Source organism: Euphorbia lathyris, chromosome 8, assembly GCF_963576675.1.
Source record: "Euphorbia lathyris chromosome 8, ddEupLath1.1, whole genome shotgun sequence".
NCBI lineage: Eukaryota > Viridiplantae > Streptophyta > Magnoliopsida > Malpighiales > Euphorbiaceae > Euphorbia > Euphorbia lathyris.
In genome coordinates, this window is record NC_088917.1 from 8040834 (window position 1) to 8062852 (window position 22019).

Here is a 22019-nt window from a genome sequence, read left to right on the forward strand (position 1 = left end):
CTGAACACCGTCTCACAAGAATCTCTCCAGCAACCTTCCTAAGAGCATGCATTTTGGGTGTGATGGCGCATAATGTCCATAGGCTTCTTCATATAGAGACATCTTCCTCTTTTTTCTAAGTTCTGGTGCTACCTTTTAATTCTCGATGAACTAGAGTGGATCATTCACTAGTCTAAGGGTCTGTGTGTTTTACCTACTATTTGTTATTACTGTTGTAAAAAGTTGCTAGTCTAAAAAACAGGGGTTCTCTGTTTTTGTAAATGCTACTTTTGAGATGTAAAATGCTTCACTAACCAAACACATAAAACTCCCACTTTTAAAAAAAAATAAAGGTAAACATTAGTATGAAAATGAGGGGTAAATTACACTCATGGCCACTGAACTTTACCCATTTTCACATTATGACCACTGAACTTCATTTCTTCCCGGTATGGCTACTGAACTTTACATTTTTTAACACCGGTGGCCACTCAATTTTAACTAATTTCTCAAAATGACCGTTAACGACCTCAAAATGAAAATATTCAAGAATTAAAGTTGTTCAGAACGACATTTACCATGAAACCACATTTTTTATTTTCAAAAATCACATTTTTTGGAGCTTTCTCTCTCTAAAAATTCACTTTCTCTCTCCTAACCAAACAACATCCAAATGACCTCAAAACGAAAATTTTCAAGAATTAAAGTTCCTTAGAATATCATTAACTCTTTGGATTTTTTATTTTTAACTGTCAACGGTCATTTTGAGACATTAAGTGGCCATCGGTGTTAAAAAGTGTAAAGTTCAGTGGTCATACCGGGAAGAAATGAAGTTCAATGACCATAATGTGAAAATGGGTAAAGTTCAGTGGCTATGGGTGTAATTTACCCTGAAATTGAGTAACCAAACACCTCTAAAAATAGAGGGAAATCTTACACGGAATAGTCCGTGTGTGAAACGTGGTCCACGTGAAAGGTATGGAAGGTGGGACACGATTTTAAAAATGGGCTATTTATATAAAAATTATATATAACAGCAATATTATTATTTTATCAATAGTGGTGATTTAATTTTTAATATGATAAAAGTATAAGTTTTTATCTTATAAATGTCAAAATAACTTTTTAATTGATTAAAATGGAGATAATACAAGGAATTTTCTTGGTAAATTTCAAATAAAATCCCTGTGGTTTCACTAATTTTCAGATAAAGGATAGTGGTTTACTTTTTATCAAAACGAGGATTGAGGTTTCGCACTTGGTTTAATGTTATTAAAACCATCTTTAACGACCTGAAAATGAAAATTTTCAAGAATTAAAGTTGTTCAATGTCATATTTTCTCTGGAACTACATTTTCGATTTTCGAAAATCATCTTTTTTGGAACTTTCACTCTCTAAACATTAACTTTCTCTCTCTTTACCAAACATCATCTAAATAATCTCAAAATAAAAAAGTTGAAGAATTAAAGTTGCTTAGAATATTAGTAGTTCTCAAAATATGTCATTTTTGAAGTCGTCAATGGTGATTTTAATAGTATCAATCGAAAAAGTCTTTATTTTGCTAAAGTTAAACCTCAATCCTGGTTTTGACAAAATGTAAATCACAGTCCTTTATCTAAAAATTAGTGAAACCACAGATGTTTTATTTTAAATTTACCAAATTTTCTTTACCTGCCATAAATACTTGATAAAAATTGCCTATTATCAAGAATAATGTTGGATTTTTAGCTTACTGATTTTGGGTTTAGAAAGTGTCTTTGGTTTGGGCTTTAGGTTTTATTAATGGGCTTTTATGGTATTAGTATGGACAGGTAAAATATTGGAAAATCTACCCTACAAAAGTAAAACATCAAACAAATTACAAAAATAAATTAATGGAGTTTGATTAATTAATAAAATAAGGGAAAATACATCAATTAAATTATGTGGTTTTACTTTTACCTTTTTACCCTTTCTATTTTCTACTCTATTAGTTATTGTACCCTTTTCTCTTTCCTAAAAGTTGTTAGTCATTACATCTTGTAGGTGTATAAGCGCATCTCCAACATCCCTCTTAAGTTGGTTCTTAAGTTAAAATTTGAAAAGAGAGAGTTAAAAATCAGCTCCAACAGTCTCTTAGTGATCCTTAAATCACTAAGAGTCTTTCCATCCTATCTATTAATAGAGAGTCTTTTTCCATCTCTTAGAGCATCTCTCCAACAGAGGTTGCTCCAAAGAGTGCAAAAAATTAACACATTATACTAAAATATAATATTTTATTAATTTAGTAATCCATATCATTCTTGACAACTTTTATTTAAAAATGCTCTAATAGTAAAGCAACTTTAAAAGTTGCCATAATGACTCCACAAATCATTACTTAAAAGTTGCCTATATTGGAGATGCTTTTAGTACCTCCTAGCTTCATTTTTATTAATAATTTATTATTGAGGAGTCTCTCCTCACACTATTGACAAATATAACAATAAATAATAATCTTAATAATAAAATAATAAATAAAAAGGGAATATAAGGAGTATTGTTGGAAATGATATATCTTAGTAACTCTTGAATTTATATTATTTTTAGAGAGTTCACTAAAAGTCTCTTGGAGATGCTCTAAGAGCATCTCCAATAGAGGGTGCCTAAAAGAGTGCCAAAACTTAACACATAATCCCAAAATATAATATTTTATTGTCTCTTTCATCCACATCACTTTTGTCAACCTTTACTTAAAAATTCTCCAATAGAAGTTGCTTGAAAAGTTACCATTATAATCCTACAAATTATTATTTTATTATCAATATTAAAAATAAAAGACTTCAGATTTTATTATTTCTAGGAGAGTGACCACAGATTTTCTATTAAAAAATAACAAAAAAAATTTGTCAAACATTGACAACTTTCCTTGGCATCCACAATCACTCCAATAGTGGGCACCCTTTAAAAGTTGCCAAACCTGATGTCATATCAGCTGATACTTTTTTAGGCACCCTCTATTGGAGATGCTCTAAGTAGCAAAGTTGTAAGAGTATCTCCAATGGAAGGTACTTAAAAGAGTGCTTGGTATGTGACGATGACTTTGACAACTTTTGAAGAGTGTCATCTATTGGAGTGATGGTGAGTGCCAAACAAAGTTGTCACTTTTTGGCAACCTTATAACAAAGGTGTTTAACTTTTTTTTTTCGGGATAAGGTACCAAAATAGGCCTAAGGTTTTTGGAAAAGTACCAATTTAGGCTCAACGTTCAAAATAGCACCAATAAAGGCTTAACGTTTACAATATAATATCAATTTAGGCTTAATGTTCACAACATAGCATCAATTTAGGAATTACTAACAGAACGTGACACATCATCCGTTAAATCTTCCAACTCAGCGCCACATCACATAAGGTTCCAAAATAGGTCTAAGGTTTGTAGAAAGCATCAATTTAGGCCTTACGTACAAAATAGCACAAATATAGGCTTAACGTTTACAAAATAATACGAACTTAAGCTTAACGTTTACAAAATATATCCAATTTAAGCTAAACTTCACAACTAATCATATTATATTTTTTCCCTACTAACTTGATATGTTATCTTTTTATTTAGTTCTATATTCTTATTTATTATAATACAATTAATTAGTATTTTTACCTTAAGACCTTATATTTGTTTTTCATAAAAGTTAATTTGGCCAGACCTGGAACTAAGATTAAAAAAAATGGCAGGAATATTGTTCAATAACCAACAATAGGGATGAAGTGATTTTGAGATTGAAACTGCCATGATCTTGCTGCGGAAAAATTAAGGACTAATTTTGTGTGAATTGACAAATATATTAGAACCAAAACTGACTTTTAATTGAAAAAGTAGAGGCGGGATGAAAAACAAATAAGGTTTTATTGGGTAAAAATACTAATTAATTGTATTATAATAAATAAGAATAGAACTAAATAAAAAGATAACATATCAAGTTAATAGGAAAAAAATATAATATGATTAATTGTGACGTTTAGCTTAAATTGGGTATAATTTGTAAACGTTAAGCTTAAATTCATATTATTTTGTAAACGTTAAGCCTATATTGGTATTATTTTGTACGTAAGGCCTAAATTGATGCTTTCTACAAACTGTAGACCTATTTTGGTACCTTATGTGATGTGGCGCCGAGTTGACAGATTTAACGGATGACGTGTCACGTTCTGCTAGTAATTCTTAAATTGATGATATGTTGTAAACGTTAAATGGATGATTACGAGTCGAAAACATTAAGATTTACATCTTTTTATCAAAGAACTCATGAAAATAATACATATTTTTTATGACGATTTTACATTTTTCGTCACAAAAAATAGGAGAATTTTTCATTTTTCGTCATAAAAAATTGAATGATTTAGTATTTTTCGTCACTAAATTTTTTACGATTTTACATATTTCAAAATTTGGTCTAAACGGATGCGGCATATCGTTTGACCCATGGTGGGAACGGATGCGGCATACCGTTCGATCTATGACGGGAAGGGATGCGGCGTACCGCTCGACCCATGATGGGAACGGATGCGGCATACCGTTCGACCCATGGCGGGAATAGATGCGGCATACCGCTCGACCCATGGTGGGAACGGATGCGGCATCCGTTCCCGCCATGGGTAGAACGTGCTGCATCCGTTTAGGGTAAATTTTGAATTTTCTCTCAATTTTTTTTTTTTAATTTCGAAATTTTTTTTTGTATCAAGGGCAAAATTGTCCAATGAGTGCGGTGATAATGAATTTGGTTGCGTTAAATTGCAATATACTTTTAGTATCACATCTCTAAAATAAATAAAGATGAGGATTGAATTTGACTTGGGCAAAGTAAACGGCAATGATGGAAGACATTTGAGATTTTTAAGAACCTGTCCCCCACTCCAATTACTCCGGAAAACTACTAATTGAATGACATCTACATTTCTACTAATTTTCTTAGATTTTTTTTAGATACCAACATGTAACTTAGGGAATTATTGTTAGAGAAAATTACAAAATTAAACCAATGTTAGCTTTAAAGTGGATAGTTAAGAGCAATTTTATATTCAATATTGTTAAATTGAATCAATTTGAAAAATAATTCATCAACATGTCTTTTCAGTCACGATTCTTGTCATTTACATTTCACATGCGAGTCATTTTATTACTCATTAGTAACAGATCATAAACATATGATTAGATGTGAAAAATAAAAAAATAAAAAAATAAAAAAATACACTGTCTTTTGTATAAGTTGGACAAAAAAAATTCAAAATATTTTCACCGAATTTATAAATATTAATCTTCAATTCTATTATTAAATACAGAAAATAAGATTTTTTTGTAAAACAAACTGATATGCAACTGCAAAATGAATTGCACAATTGCGGAGTCACAACACAATTATGTGAATTGTGAACCTTATTTTCATATACAGTAGGTTCACGGTTTACGATTCTGTGAAGCAAAATCGTAAACTGCGAAGTGATCGGGTAAGATAAACATTCCAACCCTAATTCTATAAAGGTACAAATTCACTTAAAATACACAAAATTAACCTATATAAGGGAATTTATGTATTTAAAATCAACAAACTACTTACATGAAGAGCTTGCATCTTGGATTGATGTATGAAATTGAAGGATTAGAAGAAGAAAAAAAGGGAAATGATTAAGTTGTTATACATATATTAACGGTATTTTGGGCAACGCCAATTTGAAAGTGTCTAATTTTAAAAAGAGTAGTGTAATGGGTCTAATTAGGTGTTTGGTTACTTTTTTTTTTTCTCCTCATGTTTGGTTTTTCACTTTAAAATATGGAGTTTTAGGTGTTTGGTATGAGTAAATTACATAGGCGGTATATAATATTTGTCATATTTCATACTTTGGTGTACAACCATTTAATTTTGCATTATGCTAAAGTGTACAACCGGTAATTGTGACGGGTCAACGCATCACGTCAGCAATTTGAACTCCATAAAAGTCAAAATTACTGAGGTGACGTATTGACCGGTCAATTTTTGACTTTTATGGAGGTTGGGCGTTGTTTTAAGAGACAAGGATGAAAGGTTTGTTACAGCAAGAACCACAACTGTGATTGGATTACCGTCGATGCAAGAGTGTGAGGCGTTGGCACTTTTTTCAGCATTGAAATGGGTGACGGAAGGAGGATTTAGCCAGGTGGTTTTTTTTTTTTTTTTGAGGAAAGCCAGGTGGTTTTTGAGTTGGATGCGAAATCTGTGGTCGATGCTATTAACTCCAAAGTTGACGATGTATCAGAGTTTGGTTCGTTGGTGTCCTGTTGTCGTTTTCTTCTTCTTAACAGCAATTATTCTGTTTGTTTTGTAAGGCGACAAGCGAACGGAGTGACTCACTCTTTAGCGAAGTCCTCTCGTTCTTATTTTTGTCCCATGTTTTTTGATGTTGTTCCGTCTTTTTTGCAATCTGTACTTAACTTTGATTGCCCGATAGAGGTTTATTAAATACATTCTTTTCGAAAAAAAAAACAAGAAATCCTTACTTTTTAGAAGCACAATATTTTTCAACCGCAAATAATAAACACCAAACAACAGACAAATCAAACGAGACCTAAATATACAAATGACCATCTCAATTGGACCAATTTTATAATTTACCCTCGTTTTTTAAACTATCAATAAATGCAACGACCCCCACTTTTGTTTCAACACGTTACAATTTTATTTTTTTTATAAAGAAAAATATTTTCCATTTGTGTTATTTTCTTCAACATATCAATAAATGTGAAGACCCCACATTTCGTGCATATATATGATATCACTAGATAGAAAGGACCTTTGGGTTTAAATTCCTCAATCTACTAAACCAAAACCAGAAGATGAGGAAGATGAACAACATAAACATCTCTTTAATCTCCCTGTGTTTGGTTATGTTTTTCTCATCGGAGAACACAACAGCAATCTCCGTCAACGTTGGAGTCATCGGTAATATGGAAGATTCCGTCGGAAAAATGATGTTGAGGTGTATGGAAATGGCGATTTCTGATTTTTATCAAACAAATTCTCATTTTCAGACAAGGATTCTTCTCCATACCAGAGATTCTATGGAAGATGTCATTGGTGCTGCTGCTGCAGGTTTTTCTTCTTCTTCTTTTGGAATTTTATGTTATTTTACTTTTGATATACCAGTACTCCTAAACTTCGTTTCGCTATATAAAGACTCCGTTTGGTAAAAAGTTTTTTAAAATAAAATTAGAGAAGACACTGTTTGGTAAAGAGTTTTTTAAAATAAAATTAGAGATTTGAACTAGTTAAAGTTCTAATGGTTTTGAACCATTGGTTACTAAACTTGCATGTTTGTCTCAAAATGTCGATAAATTACATACGCGGTAGACAATCTTTGTCATATTTTATACTTTGGTGTAAAATCTTCAATTTTGTACAAAAAAAAAAATATAAAGTGACATCTCACTAAAGTGTACATCCGATAATTGTGATAAGTGAACTCGAAGTCAACGCGTTACGTCAGCAATTTGACCTCTATAAAAGTCAAAATTGTTGACGTGACACGTTGACTTCGCATGGACCGGTCAAATTTTGACCTTTATGAATGTCAAATTGAATGTTTTGATTAATATTTAGAGAAAGAAAACTCCAAAAACGATAATTTTAAAAAATAAAAAATGTAGTTCCAAATTTGAAAACTCCGTAGTAAAGATGATACTAAATAATTTTAATTCTTTAAATTTTTATTTAAGATCGTTATCTGTCAAATTTGAAAAAAAGTAAAAAAAAATTGAATTTCTTTTGCATTTTTAACAAAAAATACTATAGATATTTATATGTAAATCCGTGAAACTAGAGGATTTCTATTTATAATTAACCTTTGAATAAAGAAAAGCCGCATTTTTTACTAACAAGTAGTAAGGAAGAGATAAGATTTGCTTAGTCTTCGTTTCTTCTCTCTTTTACAAGTCTTCTAAATCTGCAATTTCATTTATAAGAGGTTGACTTAAATTTTTTTCAATAAACGTACGACTTTTAAAAAGGAATAGCTAATAATAACGAGAATCAATAATCATTCTCAAATTTTTCTAAACACAAACAAAATTAAAGATTGAAAACAAACAATAATCTAATTAAAATATACTCAAATTATCTAAAAAAATCAACTATCATGAAGAATAATTAGGGATTCCCATCAGGGATTAACGGGATGGAGACGGGAATCTCTACAAGAGAACAAAATTATCTTCATCCCCGTCCCATAGGGATTCTTATCGGAGATTTCTTATATCCATCGGGGCAAGTCACCGACGGGGACGGGAAATCCCCACCCTATTTACATCCCTAGCGTTTAGAACCGTTTTATGAGGACTACTCGAAAAATTGAAAAGAAAATAATAATAAATAACACAAGGAATTTATGAGTTTTGACCAATTTGTGCCTATTTTTACGGAGGCAGAGAAACTTATGAAACCTCACAAGTTCAAGAATTTCCTAAAAATTCTATATCCTCCAAGTAGACGTGGCACATTGACTTTTAAGGATGTCAACTTGCTGACGTGTCACATTGACTTTGTGTTGACCGGTCACAATTATCCTTTGCACAGTTTAGTAGAAGGTCATCAGAAGTTTGTACATTTTTGTGTGCAAAATTGAAAATTGTGTACACCAAAGTGTGAAATGATAAAGATTTTACACCACGTATGTAATTTAGTCTGATTAACACGTTTATCAAGTATATTGACTAATTTAATAGAAAAATAGAAAATACTACTACATGTTTTAATTTAGGGTAAATTTCAAATAAAACCCTTGTAGTTTCACTAATTTTCGGGTAAATTTCATCAATGGTGTACAACCTTTACCTCATATCACACTTTGGTGTACAACCTTTATTTTGTCTCACTAATATGTACAACCTTATAGGTGACCTCCCACTTTGGTGTATAGCAGGTAAAAATGACCGGTCAACGCCTGGTCAACGCGCCACCTCAGCCCCACCACATTATAATGACTAAAATACCCTTATCACTAAAAAATAAAAATAAATAAAAAAAGTAAAAATAAATAGAAAAAGAGTAAAATATCTTCATCCATTTGAGCATCACCTTTATTTGAAATAAGTAATTTTGATAAAAAAAAAAAAAAAGTAGAAATAAGTACATAAATTTTATCCATGGCTCCAATTACCATCAATTTGTCAAATTATCTTAAATAATAACCTAACCATCCCTCACTTCATCTTCATCCTCTTTATCTTCTTCCTCTTTTTCTCTCAAAATTGAAACTTGGTCTTCCATGGCAGGTTTCTCGCTTGGTGATGGTGAATCCCACCTCCGGCCGTCTCTCTCGTTTCTTTGCCTCAAATATGAAACTCAGTCTCCTTCTTCCGTAATCTGTAGTCTCCTTCTTCCGTAATCTGTCGATTTCTTTTTTCCCTCGACCACCAATTTCTGGTTTTTTCTTTTTCTTCGTCTTCCCTTCAAGTGAGGCGGTGATTCCGATTCCGACTTCACTGGTCCTTTCCGATTCCAAGCCCCTCACTGCTTCTCTTATCTATTTTTGGATTTCTGATTCGCATAAGCCTAAAAACTTCTATGACGCTAAGAGATTTGAATCATAAGCATTTGAATCTACCAAGCATTTGAATCTACCATTACCATTTGAATCTGCCACTTTCATGTAAAGTTTCTCATATTAACTTTGAAAATGGTAAAGATATGAGTAAATCAGTTTATATAATAATTGATTAATAAAAATAATTTTTCAATTTTAAAATTTCCAGGAAAAATAAGAACTGTAGTCTATGGAAGCATAGAGAGAGAAGGGAAAGAAAGAGAGATAGGAGAGAGTGTATTTCTATTATTTTTATTTTTTTTAGGGATAAGGGTATTTTAGTCATTATACATATGGTAGGGCTGAGGTGGCACGTTGACCAGGAGTTGACCGGTCATTTTTACCTGCTATACACTAAAGTGGGAGGTCATCTATAAGGTTGTACATATTAGTGAGACAAAATGAAGGTTGTACACCAAAGTGTGAAATGAAGTAAATGTTGTACACCATTGATGAAATTTACCCCTAATTTTCAGATAAAGGACTGTGGTTTACTTTTTATCAAAACGAGGATTGAGGTTTCGCACTTTTAATAATGCTATTAAAACTATCTTTAACGACATGAAAATGAAAATTTTCAAGAATTAAAGTTGTTCAATGTCATATTTTCTATGGAACTACATTTTCGATTTTAGAAAATCATTTTTTTTTGGAACTTTCTCTCTAAACATTAACTTTCTCTCTCTTTACCAAACTTCATCTAAATAATCTCGAAATAAAAAAGTTGAAGAATTAAAGTTGCTTAGAATATTAGTAGTTCTTAAAATATGTCATTTTTGAAGTCGTAAAAGGTGATTTCAATAGTATCAATCGAAAAAGTCCTTATTTGCTAAAGTTGAAAACCTCGGTCCTCGTTTAACAAGAAGTTGACTATTTTTTCTTAATTACTGACTCGAGTCTCCGTAGATATTAGTACTCGTTTGGTTCGCGGAATAGAAGAGAATAGAATAACTATTTCTAAAGAATAGCTATTCCATAGAATCCTTATTTCTTAATTTCATGGAATAACTATTCTTCAATTTAGGAATTGCTATTCCTAACATTGTATTTTTGTAATTTATAAAATTATCCTCTATTAAATTCTAAATCTTTTCTCTAGCCAATTTTTCAAATCCTATAAATTTTGATGAATCCATAATTTATATCATAAAAAATGTGAAAAATTGAAAATGGAAAAACGTTAAAAACTGTAAAAATATGAAAAATATGAATCATGTGAAAACATTACAAAACACGAGAATATGAAAAAACCCGCAAAAATGAAAAGGTGAACAAACGCGCAAAAAATACGAAAACGCAAAAAAGAAGCAAAAACACGAAAAAACACAAAACATGAACATTGCGAAAAAGTGACAACACACAAAATATAAGAAAACGACAAAAGTACAAAAAACACTAAAACGTGAAAAAAATACATAAAAGACGAAAAATGCTAAAACACAAAAATGTGACAATACGTGAAAAACGCAATAAACATGAAAATGCAAACAAAACACGAAAACGTGAAAAAATCCGAAAAACATGAAAAACCACGAAAAAGTAACAAAATTCGAAATATACAAAAATGCACAAAAACGAAAAACGTGAAAAAGGGAAAAACCGAAAAACTAAAACGTGAAAAAACGAAAAAATGCAAAAGAACACAATAACATGAATATCACGAAAACTTGACAACGTGAAAAATACGAAAAATGTGAACAAACGCCAAAAACACGAAAAAAGTACAATAAGATGAAAAAATGAAAAAAAAACGTTATAAACGCATTTTTGTGTTTTTGAAATTATTTTTTTTCTTCACATTTTTGTGGTTTTACGTTTTTTCACGTTTTCATGTTTTTCGCCTTTTTTCACGTTTTTCACATTTTTCGTGTTTTTCCACTTTTTTTCATATTTTTCCGATTTTAATATTTTTTTTACTTTTCGTGATTTTGACATTTTTTCACTTTTTGTGTTGTTACGTCTTCACGTTTTTAACAAATTTTCACTTTTTTTTGTGTGTTTTTCATGTTTTTCTGTATTCCATATTTTTTAAGTTTTCGTGTTTTTAACGTTTTTTTTATATTTTCATGTTTTCCATATCTTTTCAAGTTTTTTGTTGTTGTGTTTTGTTACATTTTCTTGCTTTCATGGGTTTTTCTTTTTTTCTTTCTATTTTTGCATTTTCACAGCTCTCCACGTCTCTACATTTTTTTTAAGTTTTACCATTTGTACAGTTTTTTTGTGTTTTTTTTTATGTTTTGCGTGTTTTTTATGTTAACCCTTGTATAGGTTTTTCACGTTTTCACCATTTTCCACTTTTATTTCATTTTTCATGTTTTTTTTTGCGTTTTTACTGTTTTCCACCTCTCTGTTTTGGTACGTATTTTCAATTTTTCCGTTTTCCATGTTTTTATTGTTTTTTCATTTTTAATGTTTTTTTTTTCTATTTTTCGTATTTTTCCCGTCTTTCATGTTCCCATTTTTTTTATATTTTTTTAAAAATAATATATATTAAATATTTGAACAATTTATAGTAGTACATTTGAGGGTAATGTTATCTTTTGAATGAAAAAATTATTTATTCCATTTTATCTAATTCGACCAACCAAACATAGAAATAGCTATTCCTACGAAATTTCTATTCCATTCTTTTTTATTTTATTCCTTTGGAATACTCATTCTATTCTATTCCATTCCATTCCGCGAACCAAACAACACTTTAGTGTTACCTATGATGTAAACGGAGCGGGATGGGACGGAAAATGCATTTTTTTTATCCCTCCCTGACTAACTTGGAGTTCCCCGTCCCGTCTCCTCAACTTAGATGATGACAGATTTGTCTCCACCCCGTTCATTCAGGGATCTCTATTACCCGTTTGCAGATGTTCAAAAAAAACTTACCCACATTCTTCGTTCCTCACTAGGAATCACCCTTTATGTTTCAAAAATAAATCAATAAAATCTACAACTTTTAAGAAGCAATATCTAATAATAACAAGCATCAACAATCATTTTCAAATTTTCCAAAACACAAAAAATTAAAGATTGAAAACAAACAATCACCTAATTAAAATGTACTCAATTTATCCAAAAAAATCAACTATCATGGAGAATAATCGGGGATTTCCATCAGGAATTAACGGGGTGGGGACGGGGATCCCCGCAAGAGGACAAAATTATCTTCATCCCCGTCCCATAGGGATGATCTTATCGGAGATTTCTTGTATCCATCAGGGCAGGTCACCGACGGAGTCGGCGAATCCCCACCGTATTTACATCCCTAGTGTTCAGAACCATTTTATGAGAACTACTCGAAAAATTAAAAAGAAAATAATAATAAACAACACAAGAAATTTACGAGTTTTGACCAATTTGTGCATATTTTCACAGGAGAAGAAAAACTTTGATTATTAGAGCAATCAAGAACAACTTACAAAAAGAAATTTAGAGGAGTTTATTGATATATAAACCCAAAAAATAGTTTATGGTTGGTTGATCTAATTAATGCCTTCAAACCTAATTAATGCACTTAAACTACTCCCTCCATTCTCAAATAAGTGTCGTTTTCGTTTTTCAATAAAATTCAGTATAGTTTTTTGTTCTAAGCATTTAAATTTTGTCTTCATTTATGTGTTTTTTAAGCTATCAAAGTTTCTTCTCTAATCATTATAGGATAGAGAATTTTTATTTAGTTAATCCATATAAAATTTTTTTTTTTTTGAAGAAATCCATATAAATTTATTAATTTAAGTGCATATTAATTGTGTTTCTTAATTTATGTGAATTCTAAAACGACACTTATTTGATAATTGAGGGAGTAATAGTTAATTTACCAATTTCATCATTAATTATTCGGTTAATTATCCTGTGGTTTTTTTTTTGTTACAAATTAAAATTTGCAAACCACAGGATTCCAGCAGATATGGGAAACGAAAACTACGTTTCCGGATACGTTTCCGTAATTATCCAAAATATGAAACCCGTCTCTTAATTTTTAAATGATTTTCCTTGCCTATTTCGATCAAAATTCTGAAAATTCTATTTTATAATTCTTATTCAATTTGAGATTAGGAAAATTCAAACTTCCTATTTGAGCTATAATTCCTTCCTTGTATCCTTCAATTTAAATTTAAAGAACTTACCCATATTTCTTTCTCCTATAATCGTTGTCTCTTAAATCTCGATTGGGCTTGAACTTTCTTCCTCTTGTTCTTCAATCTTGTTTTTTTAAGGGTAAATAATTTATTAGTGACATCCTTTTTACTTAACACAATGTTTAGTCCTCTTATTTTGAAAAACACATTGTCAGGTCCCTATCTTTTGTTAATATTAACCATTTGGTCCTTCTATCTAGTTTTTTTTTTTAGATTTTTAACCGAACACATCTTAGCTTTCAAGTCAACCATAGTAAATAAGAAATTGTCATGTTACTTTGTTATTTTTTTTATCTGTCTATTATGCCAAATATAACGGTTAAAAATCTAGAAAAAAATAGCCAGAATGATCAAAGCGTTAATATTGACAAAACACAGGGATTGTATTTTTAAAAATAGGGGACTGAACATTATGTTAGGTAAAAAGAAGAGAACTAATAAATTATTTACCTTTTTTAATGTATTATTATATTTTAATATTTATAAATATGCCCCTATACTTTTAATATTTACACGATTCTATTTCCTATGTTTTTCAGAAATTACGTTTCCCAGTATCCATTTCCGTTTCCGTTTCGGTTTCCGTTTCCGTACAACATAACATTTAACTGATATCTAATTACATCAAATATATAAATCATACAATACGATTATGACACGAAAACCTGTTTTTACAGCATTGGACTTGATTAAAAATGTGGAAGTGCAAGCAATCATAGGGCCAACAACATCAATGGAAGCCAATATTGTAATGAAAATTGGAGAAAAAACTCAAGTACCTATAATTTCTTATTCTGCAACAAGCCCTTCTCTTACATACATCCCAAGTCCATACTTTTTCAGAGCTACACAAGATGATTCATCTCAAGTCAAACCCATAGCTTCCATAGTAGAAGCTTTTGGTTGGAGAGAAGTAGTTCCTATTTACATAAACAATGAGTATGGCCAAGGAATTATACCTCATTTGGCTGATGCATTACAAGCAATTGGCACTAATATCCCTTACCGGAGTCCGATTTCTCCGGCGGCTACCGAAGATGAAATTGAGAAAGAGCTTTATAAGTTAATGAGTATGCAAACTAGAGTGTTCATAGTTCACATGCCTTCTTCTCTTGCATCTATGTTTTTCACCAAAGTGAAAGAGGTTGAAATGATGAGTAAAGGATATGTTTGGATTGTAACAAATGGGATTACTAATTTTTTGAATGTTTTTGCTCCTAAAGTTATTGATTCAATGGAAGGTGTATTGGGTATTAGATCTTATATTCCAAACTCAAAACGGTTGCGAAGTTTTCGAAGGAAGTTCCAGCAAGAAAGAAAAGTACTAAACATTTATAGACTTTGGGCATATGATGATACAATTGCATTAGCTATGGCAGTTGAGAAATCCGGTACTAAAACAGTGTCGTATGTTGTAACGAAAAGTACATCCCAGAACTACTCAGTAGACATGTCACATCTTCCTGTCTCTGAGAACGGTCCAAAACTTATTAAAGAATTAGCAAACACCAATTTCAATGGCTTGTCAGGAGATTTTCTCTTTGTTAACGGGCAGTTACCCTCTTCGGATTTCGAGATAGTTAATGTAGTTGGTAAAGGAGGAAGAACAATTGGGTTTTGGACACCAAGAAATGGGCTTGTTAGAAATTTGGATAGTACTTCAACTTCAAGTTCCAAAAATTTTGGAAGTTCCAAGAATGTTGGAAGTGTGATATGGCCAGGGATTACAACAAGTGTTCCAAAGGGATGGGAGATTCCAACAAATAAGGGAAAGAAGATGGTGAGGATTGGAGTGCCAGTAAAGAGTGGATTTACTGAATTTTTGAAAGTGAGAAGAGAAGATTCAATTGGGTATTGTATAGATGTTTTTGATGCAGTTGTGGAAGCATTACCATATGCTTTGAGTTATGAATACATACCTTTTTCTAATCAAGATGGTGGGAGTGCTGGGACTTACAATGATTTGGTTTATCAAGTTTACTCTAAGGTAAATGATTCTACTCTTTCTTAATTTATATAACGGATAACGTATCAATTTAGGTTCCACATATAAAATACCACTAATGTAGGTTTAACGTTTAAAAAAGAGTACTAATTTAGGCTTCGATAATAGAACGTGACACATCATTCATATTAGGCTTAATAGGCACCCAATCCCCTAAACTTGTAACTTTTTTCACCTCGCCCCCTCAACTTAGGGGACAACCTCTCAACCCCCTCAACTCTCCAAAAACATCACATACAGCCCCTTACACCCCTATGTTCGGTCAAAATATTGACCCGTATAGAAAACACGCTTGACTATTGACCACACCAATGCCACGTGTCATTGGAAAAATTTAATAAAAAATGACACAGCAATACCACAGCAATTTTACCCTTAATGTTGACAGATTTAGTCAATTTCAAACAATATTATAAAATGCAGATATTGTGTTCCTTATTCTATACCAATTGCACGTAAATTGATTCTAATTTTTTTTAATATTTTTTTTATGATTTAATAATATAATTGGAGATTACTATTTTTAAATTTGACGAAATATTTGAATTTTTTTTTGTCAAACTCATACAAAATACAATATATTTTAAATTTTCACGTTTAATCATATGTAGATAACAAGATTCATGACCGAGAAAACAATTTGATGAATAATTTCTTCAACTGACCCAACTTGTCAACGTTAGGAATAAAATTGTTCTTGGCTGCCAACGTGGGTAAAACCGTACCATTTTAGACGTTAAGGGTAACATTGCTCCTAGGTGTAAACGTTAGTTGTACTTTTGCACTTTATCTCTATAAAAAACACGCATGCTTTCACGTTTAACTTTTTTTTTCACTTTTTGACTTTGAAAAGTCAAACTGGTTCGGAACTGTTCAGGTCATGCCACGTGAGTATATCATTGTTAAACGTGGTATGATCTGAATCGTCCTAGACCCATTTGATCCGAGATCACTATAGAAAGCTGCTATTTTGATATCTTATTATCCTCTATAAAATATATTACGTGATACAGTTATGACACGATAACCGATTTTGACAGAATTATGATGGTGTGGTGGGAGATACAACAATAACATTAGATAGATCAGTATATGTGGATTTCACATTGCCATACACAGAATCAGGAGTAACAATGGTAGTACCAATAAAGGATAACAATCATAAAAGTGCATGGATTTTCTTGAAGCCATTAACATGGGATCTTTGGATAGCTACTTTCTGTTTCTTTGTTTTCATTGGATTTTCAATGTGGGTTCTTGAACATAGAGTCAATCAAGATTTTAGAGGTCCTCCTTCCCATCAAGCTGCCACTTGCTTCTGGTTTTCTTTCTCTACTATGGTTTTTGCACAAAGTAAGTAACATCCTTCCTCAATTATTATTTTTGTGGTAATTACAAATAGATGGGATGTGGTTTCATGGATTTGCAGATGAGTATATGTGGTATTTTTCGTCACTGAAATTTTTTAACTGCCGTCTCAAATTGGTCACTCAATTTCAATTTGTCTCAATAAAATCATTCAATTTTGGAGTTTGTTTTAATAAAATCACTCTAGTGACTTCAAGAGCAAAAAGACATCGGAAATATGATGTGACCTCCACATCAACACTAATTAACTTTCACTACTGACTGAAATGACATGTGGCTACCACCTAGCTGACCGAAATGACATGTGGTTTTCACCTTTCTAACATGTGTCTTTTTGGTCCGCTAGGTCACAGCTACGTCATCTAGGTGACAGTTATACATGTCGTTTTGGCCACCGATGAAAGCTTATCACTGTTGATGTGGTAGCCATGCCACTTTTCTAGTGTCTTTTTACCCTTAAAGTTGCTGGAGTGACTTTATTGAAACAAAATTCAAAGTTGAATGGTTTTATTTAAACAAATTGAAGTCAAGTAATCATTTGAGATAACCATGAAAGTTTAGTGACCAAATTGGTATTGGTATTGGTCAGTGAACTTTCATTATTGTCTAAATCATTTGATTTTATTTTGATATCTAAATGCACTGTTGGTCACTCAAATTTCATTGTTATCTCAAATTAGTTACTCAATCTCAATTAAATCATTCAACTTTGAATTTTGTCTTAATAAAATCACTATGGCGACTTAAGAGCAAAAAGATATAGAAATATGATGTGGTTTCCACGTCAGCAGTAGTTAACTTTCACCACTGACTGAAAGGACATGTGACTGCCACCTAGTTGACCGTAATGACATGTGGTTTCCACCTTTCTGACACATGCCATTTTGGTCAGCTAGGTCACAACTACGTGTCATCTAGGTGCCAGTTACATGTCGTTTCAGTCAATGATGAAAGTTGACTAATGTTGATGTGGTAGTCACATCACTTTTCTAGTATCTTTTTGCCCGTTGCTGGAGTGACTTTATCGAGGCAAAATAAAATTGAATGATTTTATTGAGACAAATGGAAGTCGAGTGATCATTTGAGATAACCATGAAAGTTCAGCGACCAAATTAGTATTGGTCACTTAACTTTAATTGTTGTCTAAATCATTTGATTTTATTTTGATATATAAATGTACTATTGGTCACTGAACTTTTATTATTGTCTCAAATTGGTCACTCAAATTCAATTAAACTATTCAACTTTAAATTTTGTCTTAATAAAGTCACTCTAGCGACTTCAAGAGCAAAAAGACATCGGAAATATGACGTGGCTTACACGTCAGCACTATAGTTAACTTTCACCACTGACTGAAATGACACGTGGATGCCACCTAGCATGACCAAAATGACACGTGGTTTCCAAATTGCTGACAGGTGTCTTTTTGGTCAGCTAGGTCGCAGCTACGTGTCATCTAGGTGACGGTTACATGTCGTTTCGATCAACGGTGAAAGTTGACTACTGTGGATGTGATAGCCACGTCACTTTTCTCATGTGTTTTAGCTCTTGAAGTTGCTGAAGTGATTTTATCGATCGAGATAAAATTCAAAATTGAATGGTTTTATTGAGACAAATTGCACTGATCATTTGAGATAACCATAAATGTTCAGTGGCCAAATTGGTGTTGGTCACTGAACTTTCATTCTTGTCTCATATTGGTCACTCAATTTCAATTAAATCATTCAATTTTGAATTTTGTCTTAGTAAAGCAACTCTGACAACTTTAAGATCAAAAGTACATCGGAAATATGACGTGACTTCCACGTCAGCACTAATCAACTTTCACCATTGACTGGAATGATATGTGACTACCACCTAGCTGACCGAAATGACATGTGGTTTCCACCTTTCTGACACGTCGATCAGCTAGGTCGCAGCTACGTGTCATTTAGGTGGCAGTTACATATCATTTCGGTCAAAAGTGAAAGTTGACTACTATTGATGTGGTAGCCACATCACTTTTCTGGTGTCAATTTAGCCTTCAAGTTGCTGGAGTGACTTTATTGAGATGAAACGATGCATTTAGCCCCGGAATTAATCATACTTCTAACTCAATTTTATGTAATTTACAACAGGAGAAAGATTGGTCAGCAACCTAGCAAGAACACTAGCCATCATATGGTTTTTTGTTGTGTTGATTCTCACACAAAGCTACACTGCAAGTTTAACAAGTCTTTTAACAGTCCAACAGTTATTGCCTACTGTTACTGATGTGAATCAACTCATTAGGAATCATGAAAATGTGGGCTACTTAAAGGATTCTTTTGTACTGGGAATCTTGCAAAACTTAGGGTTTGAAGATTCCAATCTCAAGGTATATTCTTCAGCTCAAGAATTGCATGATCTTTTCTCAAAAGGAAGCAAAAATGGTGGAATCTCTGCTGCTTTTGATGAAGTTCCATATATAAAGCTATTTCTAGCAAAGTATTGCTCTAAGTATACTATGGTTGAACCTACATTCATGACCGCCGGCTTCGGATTTGTAAGTTTCTCTCTCTCTCTCTCGTTTTTTAGTTTTATCGTGATTGGGACGGGGATTCTCCAGCCCCGTCGGAGATGCGTCCCGCTAGGAACAGAAAATCCCCTATTAGAATCGCGGTGGTGTACATAGGGATTGTTTTGTCCCACGCAAGTGGGGACGGGAATGGGGATGTGAAAAAAATTTCCCCATTTAGGTTTTGGGGATAGGGACCGAGATTCCCTGATAGGTCGAGAAGCAGGGATGGGGAATATAATTCCGTCCCGTCCACTCCATTTACATCCCTAATTGTGCTCCACATTCTATTAGTTGTGATTGTGCGAGAATGTTAAAAAAAAACTCCAAGTTAGCAGCCCAAAATATCAAGTGGCTCGTCACTAATACTTCTATCGCGATTATACTCTACCATCTGTTGACAATAATTGGGATAAGGTCTCAAAATAATCTCAATGTTGTTTCACGAGAGCTAATTTATCATCCAGGTATAAAATAGTACAATTTCAGTCGCAACGTTTGTCATATGAGATAATTAATTGCTTCAGTAATAAAAATTGACAAATCAAATGAATATATCGTACACCTAAATGTCACGTCATGCTTCCACCCTATAGAGTTTGTTTGTGAGTTTGAGGGATTAAATTGTAGGGTTGATGATACATTCATTTGATGTGTCGATTTATATTAGTAAAACTTTACAAATGTTAATAGTGTTTTGTAAGTATGGACTAAATTAATTATTCCCAAAAACCTTGAGATTATTTTGATATCTTATCCCTTAATAATAATTCAAGTGAGCATCTCAAAATTTGTGTTGTCAGACCTGGATAGGTCCGACCCGTAGAACTAGGAAACAGCCAAGTCTCTAACCTGGGTCTTCATAGATTTATGGATCTTCAATGGTCCAAAATTGATAAGTTTAGATATGTGAGTGTCAAACGGAAAAAGATTATAAGATTTAGGCATGTAATTATATATTAAATGTTCGTTTAATTCTTCTTAAGTATATATTACACGCCTAAATTTGATAATTTTTGCTGTTTGACACTCACATACCTAAACTTACATTTTGCTAACATGTATGGGCAGATACAAGGGGACCGGACTCCTCGGGCCGCGGGAACCACCATAACCAAGGGTAGTTTCAGCTTCCTATTTTCACAAAATTTGAGGCTGTGGTGGTTCTGGCCCCCTCTACCTTGAAGAAAATTTGATGGGGTGCTAATTGGCCAACGTCTTGTTAGAGTCTCTCTAAATCTAAAATTTTAATTTTATTGCCTTGTTAGACTCTCTTATGATTTTTACATATTTTTTTACCAACAGACCAATCCTGTATTCGCCACTGCTAACATAGTTTTGTTTTGGATTATGATATTTCCAGGTATTTGCAAGAGGATCTCCCCTAGTAGCAGATATATCAAGAGCATTGTTGAAAGTGAAAGAAGAAGATAAAATGAAGAAAATAGAAGAAACATGGTTTGGCAAACAAAAAACATGTCCAGATCCAGACACTTCTGTTTCTTCAAACAGTCTTAGTCTCCAAAGTTTTTGGGGATTATTTTTACTGGCTGGAATAGCTTCTATTCTAGCTTTAATGGTGTTCTTAGCCATGTTCATCTATGAACATAGGCATGTCCTTATTTCTTCAGAATCTTCAACATGGACCAAGATTCTTTATTTACTCAAAATCTTTGATCAAAAAGACTTGAAATCTCACAATTTCAAGAATAATGAACAAAGTGAGAGTAATTCTTCTCCAACTCCATAATTCAATGGTTCCATTCCCAATAGGCAACCATATGTTCCGTTACGAAAAACAGGATTCACTGACTGCAGTGCTCTCTGATGACCTATAATTGATCTTTTATAGGCTAAATTTAAGCCCATGAAAGTTTTCGGTATTTTCGGTAACCAATGAATGTTCAAGAAAAATTGACCATTGAAAATATGACGACTGTTGATAAAGGTTTTAATCCTAAGCTTAAAATATTAACGGAGACAGTTGAAATTCCTTGAGATTGACAGTTGAAATTCCTTGAGATTGACAGTTGATATTTTTGGATATTTCTTGATGTATCTGTTACCGTATGGTAAGAGTGTTCTTTTTGATAAACATTCTCATACTAAAGTCAATAGATGTACTAATTGCGTTGCTTTTCTACAAAAATCCAACCATTGTTGAATTAAATGAAAAGTTATTTATATGCTAGTTACGATGACCGGATCAATGACTGTGGTATTCTATGATGATCTATAATTGATATATTTTTTTGTGCTTTTACAGACTAAATTCAAGCCCATGAATTTTTTCGGCATTTTCGATAATCAATGAATTCTCAAGTCTTTCTACTCTTATACTTTTAATCCTAAGATTAAAATCTTAATGGAGACGGTTGAAAGTTCCATGAGTGTGACAGTTGTAATTCCATGAGATTGATGGTTGAT

At 32.3% G+C, this 22019-nt stretch overlaps 1 protein-coding gene across 3 annotated transcripts; it reads left to right on the plus strand.

Annotated features, from left to right (window-relative positions):
- The first annotated feature begins 6775 nt into the window (after positions 1-6775).
- Positions 6776-21783, plus strand: LOC136203253 (glutamate receptor 2.7-like). Of its 3 annotated transcripts, none has more exons than XM_065994366.1 (6): positions 6776-7062; positions 14361-15670; positions 16729-17041; positions 19174-19580; positions 20664-20712; positions 20956-21165. In XM_065994366.1, the coding sequence occupies exons 1-6, from the start codon at positions 6807-6809 to the stop codon at positions 21024-21026; spliced, it is 2406 nt and encodes an 801-aa protein (XP_065850438.1). In that variant the 5' UTR covers positions 6776-6806; the 3' UTR covers positions 21027-21165. The 3 variants fall into 3 exon arrangements, with proteins under 3 accessions (XP_065850438.1, XP_065850439.1, XP_065850437.1); XM_065994367.1 differs by having other exon boundaries at positions 20664-20813; positions 20956-21095; XM_065994365.1 differs by lacking the exon at positions 20664-20712 and having other exon boundaries at positions 20956-21783.
- The last annotated feature ends 236 nt before the right edge of the window (positions 21784-22019 follow it).

Excerpts from the sequence above, each read along its gene's own strand:
- LOC136203253 (XM_065994365.1), top strand. The coding sequence starts at position 6,807 with ATGAGGAAGATGAACAACATAAACATCTCTTTAATCTCCCTGTGTTTG. Across the intron at positions 7,063-14,360 it reads CATTGGTGCTGCTGCTGCAG|CATTGGACTTGATTAAAAAT; the intron begins GTTTTTCTTCTT and ends CTGTTTTTACAG. Across the intron at positions 17,042-19,173 it reads TACTATGGTTTTTGCACAAA|GAGAAAGATTGGTCAGCAAC; the intron begins GTAAGTAACATC and ends AATTTACAACAG.